Source organism: Salmo salar, chromosome ssa17 (assembly GCF_905237065.1).
Source record: "Salmo salar chromosome ssa17, Ssal_v3.1, whole genome shotgun sequence".
Lineage (NCBI taxonomy): Eukaryota > Metazoa > Chordata > Actinopteri > Salmoniformes > Salmonidae > Salmo > Salmo salar.
Genome location: NC_059458.1, coordinates 47,584,822 through 47,592,168, shown reverse-complemented (window position 1 = coordinate 47,592,168; position 7,347 = coordinate 47,584,822). Strand labels below are relative to the sequence as shown.

Below are 7,347 nucleotides of genomic sequence, written 5' to 3'. Positions count from 1 at the left end.
CTCGATACTTTATTTTGTAAATATTTCAACAATTTGAGAGTAAGGTGAAAGGGACACCTGTGTAAAAAAAAAATATCCTTATCTCATGCATTTGCGTGACCCTCCATTTTTTCCAATGTGTCTCTTTACATATCACTATCAAAATAAATATGATGCTCATATCATATTCACATAATCCATCATAAACTACATGGCAGTTTAGGGTTAGGTTTTTAACATAATAAAGTACACTGTGTGTATTAAACTCTACCTTATCATATCTACACTATATTCTAATTTCATCATGATAGTATAAGTATGGATTGTGTCCAGTTAATGATATCAATTAGGTCCTGTTCTCTATACCTCCCTGTGTATTTGTAGTAACAATGGTTGGTAAATTCAGGTCAGGATGATCCACTGACTGTCCATTGCCTTTGTCCATTCAGTGACATAGCTAGCTACAATAGATGTCATTAACTTGAACATAATGTTTTATCTCAAGTAGTGTTGATCAGATTTACAGTATTTCATCTTTTGAGATTGTGCAGTGGTTTGCTAGCCAAGGTCAGAGAGAAACTGCTGGGAGACATTGTGATGTACACCTACAATTTGGTAGGGTTATCAACTGTGTTGTTCAGTCATGTGAATTAATTAATTGGATATTGATGAATTTTAAATAAATTATGTAGAATGTTTCCATTTTAAAAAGTCCATTTCATTGTCTTAGTTTGGTTGTAAAGTAGTACTTTGAATGTCATGAATATATTTGTCTTCTGCAGGAATCAGCTAACTGAAAAATATCTACTCCTTTTGGATATAGACAGTTGACCATAGTGAAAGTTGAACGCAAAGTACAGTAGGCCTACATTATTTGACCTCTTGGATGCCGCATTATCACTCCTGTCCACTACGTGGTGGTAAAACCGTGCTGTTGCACACGTCCTACAAATGAAGAAAAGAAACCAGGAAGTAGAACCACGCTCGCATTCACAACAATGGAGTCAAGCACGGATGCGGTTCCTCAGAATATGTTTACTTGCCATTTGTGCAGTTTATCTACACCATTCACATACTACGGACAGAAGCCACCCAATACCAGGGCTATTGTGTGAGTGAAGTTTTGATAACACTAGCGAAGTGTGAACTCAAGATTTGCTCATGCTTACTGGCTAACATGGAATGCAATGCAGTTGGTCCCTGGCTAGTGGCTTCTAGAATATATAGTATAGTGGAGTCTAGTGGCTAGAAGTTAGCGAACGTTTAGTGTGTGTCTATGACTGTCAACTCATGAGGTGTAAAGTAAACCTTTCAGAAGGTTGTAGCTCTTGCATTTACTCATGTTTTTTTTTCTTCCCCCCCATCAGCTTGTTGGAAGAGTGTTTTGTGACCAAAGATCCTTTCAGTTCAGACGGAGAGAGGTTCCTTATCCTGGGATCCAACTGCAGTTTGTGCCACATCACAGTATGTGTTGGAACGGTACGTAGTTTGCTGATATTGCCGAAAATAATGAGCATGAAATGGCTGAAATGTTGTCTCATTGTACAATATATGATGTCAATGTCATAAGCTAGAAAGGAATATCCAGTAATTTTATTTTGGTTTAGTCACCCTTATGAAAAAAAAATACATTTCAATATATTTAACATCATGTAAAATGTTTTTCAAATACATGTAGATATTTGAAATGTTGCATCTGCTAAAATGCATGTAATGCCTTAAATGTATTCCAGAGTTGCATGTACATACACTATATACCAACATATGTGGACACCCCTTCAAATTAGTGGATTTGTCCATTTCAGCCACACCCGTTGCTGACAGATGTATAAAATCAAGCACACAGCCATGCAATCGCCATAGACAAACACTTGCAATAGAATGGCCTTACTGAAGAGCTCAGTGACTTTCAACGTGGCAACGTCATAGGATTCCACCTTTCCAACAACTCAATTTGTCAAATTTTTGCCATGCTAGAGCTTTCCCCGGTCAACTGTAAGTGCTGTTATTGTGAAGTAGAAACTTCAAGGTGCAACAACGGCTCAGCTGCAAAGTAGTAAGCCACACAGAACGGGAGCTCTGAAGCGCTTAGCACATATTTGTCTGTCCTCGATTGCAACTACTAAGTTACAAACTGCTTCTGGAAGCAACGTCAGCACTAGAACTGTTTGTCGGGAGCTTCATGAAATGGGTTCCCATGGCCGAGCAGCTGCATGCAAGCCGAAGATCACCATGCCCAATGCCAAAAGCCTGCCGCCATTTAAAAAATATGCATATATATTTTACCTTTATTTAACTAGGCAAGTCAGTTAAGAACAAATTCTTATTTTCAATGACGGCCTAGGAACAGTGGGTTAACTGCCTTGTTCAGGGGCAGAATGACAGATTTTGACCTTGTCAGCTCAGAGATTCGATCTTGCAACCTTCTGGTTACTAGTCCAACGCTCTAACCACTAGGCTATCTGCCGCCCCATTGGACTCTGGAGCAGTGGAAACGCCTTCTCTGGAGTGATGAATCACTATCTGGAAGTGCAACGGATTAATCTGGGTTTGGTGGATGCCAGGAGAAAGCTACCTGTCCCAGTGCTTAGTGCCAATTGTAAAGTTTGGTGGAGGAGGAATAACGGCCTGGGGCTGTTTTTCATGGTTTGGGCTATGCTCCTTAGTTCCAGTGAAGCTAAATCATACAATTACATTCTATACAATTCTGTGCTTTCAACTTTGTGGCAACAGTTTGGGGAAGGCCCTTGACTGTTTCAGCAAGACAATGCCCCCGTACACAAAGCAAGGTCCATACAGAAATGGTTTGGTTTGTCGAGATCCATGTGCAAGAACTTGACTGGCCTGCACAGAGCCCTGACTTCCACCCCATCGAACACATTTGGGATGAATTGGAATGCTGAATGCGAGCCAGGGCCTAATCACCCAACATCAGTGCCCAACCTCACTAATGCTCTTGTGGCTGAATGGAAGCAAGCCTTCGCAGCAATGTTCCAACATCTACTGGAAAGCCTTGCCAGAAGAGTGGAGGCTGTTATAGCAGCAAATGGGGGACCAACTCCAGATTAATACCCATGATTTTGGAATTGAGTTGTTCGACGAGCAGATGTCCACATACTTTGTCATGTAGTGTACATTTGCATCTTTGCTCAAATTCATATAATGCCCCGACAATATTCCAGAAATGTATGGCTATGACTTCTAGTCTACACCCACCAAGCCAAAACTTTGGCAGTGAAATAATTTAAAATGTACTTTTGATTTCACCTAATTTTAACATTGTCATAAAGAGCACATCTTCAACATAATTTAAAAAATATATTTTTCCCATCGAGAGAGGGAAATAAAATAGTATTCTAAGTGCTCCACTTAAGCTTAACTAAATAAAGGAAAAAATGTAGACCTTACTGTGAAATGCTTACTTACAAGCCCTTAAGAAAATATTTACTAAATAAAGTAAAAAGTAACACAATAAAATGTACATTATAATATCGAGGCTATATACAGGGAGTACCGGTACCGAGTCAATATGCAGGGGTACAGGTTAGTCGAGGTAGTTTGTACATGTAGGGGTATATTGACAGCATAGGTAATAAACAGCGACTAGCAGCAGTGTAAAACAAAGCGAGTGGGGGGGGTCAATGTATAGTCCGCGTGGCTATTTGATTAATTGTTCAGCAGTCTTATAGCTTGGGGGGTAGAAGCTGTTAAGGAGCCTTTTGGTCCGAGACTTGGCGCTCCGGTACCGCTTGCCGTGCGGTAGCAGAGAGAACAGTCTATGACTTGGGTGACTGGAGACTTTGACAATTTTTTGGGGCCTTCCTCTGACACTGCCTAATTACCTAGTATATAGGTCCTGGGTGGAAAGAAGCTTGGCCCCAGTGATGTACTGGGCCGTACGCACTAGGCTGTTTTTTATTTTATCAATTTTAAAGAAACTATACATTGTACAACGCTCCACAATATGTTAATGTCTAGGTCTTGTGCTTCCAATAAGATGTACAGTATTATACTTCTGTATGGTTAGTGGGGTTATGGTGCGTTCATAACCGAGTGGGAATTTTCCAGATCTGTGAAAAATCCTCTTGAAGGGCCTTCCAACTAGTTAATTACAAGTTAAATCAGCCATGAATTGCCTTGACAGGGGGAATGGAAGCGTGTTGTGGGCAACAGAGAGGGGCTATTGTTAAAACATTTCTAGCCTGTTAATCTATGGGTAACAGGGTTGACGTGTTATGCTCGACCTGCTCAGTTTTTCACCACAAAACTCGAGAAAATGGCTAAAAAGAGTAGAACCAGCTCACCTGCTTTTACACTATGATTTGAATATTACATGTTCAAAATAAATATTTTAAAAGAGAATAGTTTCACCATATTAAAATGAGAGTTCAGTTCACGTAACAGGTTTGACCTTAAAATGAAGGACAGATGTAAATGAATCACAAACACATAAGTACAATACTCAGTACTTTGAAGCAACTTTGGCAGTGATTACAGCCTTGAGTCTTCTTGGGTATAACGCTACAAGCTTGGCTCACCTGTATTTGTGGAGTTTCTCCCATTCTTTTCTGCAGATCTTCTCAAGCTCTGTCAGGTTGGATGGGGAACGTTGCTGCACAGCTATTTTCAGTTCTCTTCAGAGATGTTAGATCGGGTTCAAGTCCGGGCTCTGGCTGGGCCAGTCCAGGACGTTCAGAAACTTGTCACGAAGCCACTCCTGCGTTGTCTTGGCTGTGTGCGTAGTGTTGTCCTGTTGGAAGATGAACCTTCACCCCAGTCTGAGGTCCAGAGTGCTCTAGAGCAGGTTTTCATCAAGGATCTCTCTGTACTTTACTCAGTTCATCTTCCCTCAATCCTGACCAGTCCCTGCTTCTGAAAAATATCCCAACAGCATGATGCTGCTGCCAACATGCTTCACCGTAGGGATGGTGCCAAGTTTCCTCCAGACATGACGCTTGGCATTCAGGCCAAAAAGTTCAATCTTGGTTTCATCAGACCAGAGAATCTTGTTTTTCATGGTCTGAGAGTCCTTTAGGTGCCTTTTGGCAAACTCCAAGCGGGCTGTCATGTGCCTTTTTTACTGAAGAGTGGCTTCCGTCGGGCCACTCTACCAAAAAGACCTGATTGGTGGAGTGCTGCAGAAATGGTTGTCCTTCTGGAAGGTTCTCCCATCTCCACAGAGGAACTCTGGAGCTCTGTCAGTGACCATTGGGTTCTTGGTTACTTCCCTGACCAAGGCCCTTCTCCCCCGATTGCTGTTTGGCCGGGTGTCCCGCTCTAGGAATAATCTTGATATTTCTAAACTTCTTCCGTTTAAGAATGATGGAGACCACTGTGTTTTTGGGGGCCTTCAATGCTGCAGAAATGTTTTAGTACCCTTCCCCAGATCTGTGCCTCTACACAATGCTGTCTCAGAGCTCTACGGACAATGGCTTGGTTTTTGCTCTGACATGCACTGTCAACTGTGGGACGTTTATATAGACAGGTGTGTGCCTTTCCAAATCATGTCCAATCAATTGAATTTACCACAGGTGGATTCCAATCAAGTTGTAGAAACATCTCAAGGATGAACAATGGGATCCAGGATGTACCTGAGCTCAATTTCGAGTCTCATAGCAAATGGTGTGAAAACTTAAGTAAATAAGGTATTTCTGATTTTTTTTTTTTACTTGTATAAATTAGCCTCTTTTTTTTTTTTACCTGTTTTCACCTAGTCATTATGGGGTATTGTGTGTAGATGAAAAATGTATGTTTTTTTTTTTTTTTTTTTAATCGATTTTAGAAATAAGGCTGTAATGTAACAAAATGTTGAAAAAGGGAATGGGTCTGACTACTTTATGAATGCACTGTATAAGCTGGAAGTAGAAGCTTAAGTGTTGTCCATTAGTTTACTCCAATTAGGGGCGGGGTGGTATGGTTAGGGGGAAATTTACAGAAAATATATATGGGGGATTGGAAATTATGCAGACAATTACATTGATGGAAGCCACAATCTATTAGCAATATTATAAAATGGCATATAACACCGGATCTGGAATTTCAAATGTCGTCGCTAGATACAGAGTGCCTAAGACCTTCTTGCTTGGTAAGCTATTCTGGCTGCCCAAGACCCCTGGAGTTCCTCTCTGGGTGGAACGCAACGATGTAGACTAAAGAGCACGCTGCCCCCCCCCCAAAAAAAAAAAAACAACTGCCCTTGCATATGCATGCGCGCTGATCAACGGAGTAAACGGTTTCCATTGCAAGATGTAATGAATTCAGTTTCTATTGGACAAGTTCAGGTAGGTCCCTCCCCGTTTCGTTCTGTTTGCTTGGTTCCTAGTGAATACACTCAGGTTCTAAACTCAGCAAAAAAAGAAATGTCCTTTTTTCAGGAGCCTGTCTTTCAAAAATAATTCGTAAAAATCCAAATAACTTCACAGATCTTCATTGTAAAGGGTTTAAACACTGTTTCCCATGCTTGTTCAATGAACCATAAACAATTAATGTACATGCACCTGTGGAACGGTCGTTAAGACACGAACAGCTTACAGACGGTAGGCAATTAAGATCACAGTTATGAAAACTTAGGACACTAAAGAAGCCTTTCTACTGACTCTGAAAAACACCAAAAGAAAGATGCCCAGGGTCCCTGCTCATCTGCGTGAACATGCCTTAGGCATGTTGCAAGGAGGCATGAGGACTGCAGATGTGGCCAAGGCAATAAATTGCAATGTCCGTACAGTGAGACGCCTAAGACAGTTCTACAGGGAGACAGGACGGACAGCTGATCGTCCTCCCAGTGGCAGACCACGTGTAACAACACCTGCACAGGATCAGTACATCCGAACATCACACCTACGGGACAGGTACAGGATGGCAACAACTGCCCGAATTACACCAGGAACGCACAATCCCTACATCAGTGCTCAGACTGTCCGCAATAGGCTGAGAGCGGCTGGACTGAGCGCTTGTAGGCCTGTTGTAAGGCAGGTCCACACCAGACATCACAAGCAACAACGTTTTTTTATGGGCACAAACCCACTGTCGTTGGACCAGACAAGACTGGCAAAAAGTGCTCATCACTGACGAGACGCGGGTTTGTCTCACCAGGGGTGATGGTCGGATTTGCGTTTATTGTTGCAGGAATGAGTGTTACACTGAGGCCTGTACTCTGGAGCGGGATCGATTTTTGGAGGTGGAGGGTCGTCATGGTCTGGGGCGGTGTATCACAGCATCATCGGACTGAGCTTGTTGTCATTGCAGGCAATCTCAACGCTGTGCGTTACAGGGAAGACATCCTCTCTCATGTAGTACCCTTCCTGCGGGCTCATCCTGACATGACCCTCCAGCATGACCATGCCATACTGCTCGTTCTGTGCGTGATTT

General features: G+C 42.1%; 1 protein-coding gene across 1 annotated transcript in view; it reads left to right on the top strand.

Annotated features, from left to right (window-relative positions):
* Nucleotides 1-905: 905 nt before the first annotated feature.
* cdpf1 (cysteine rich DPF motif domain containing 1) overlaps nucleotides 906-7,347 on the top strand; it is a 7,999-nt gene continuing 1,557 nt past the window's right edge. The window contains exons 1-2 of the mRNA XM_014152659.2: nucleotides 906-1,090; nucleotides 1,347-1,458. Coding sequence (XP_014008134.1) covers nucleotides 978-1,090; nucleotides 1,347-1,458 — 225 coding nt within the window. The 5' untranslated portion in view covers nucleotides 906-977. The remainder of the gene's footprint in view (nucleotides 1,091-1,346; nucleotides 1,459-7,347) is intronic.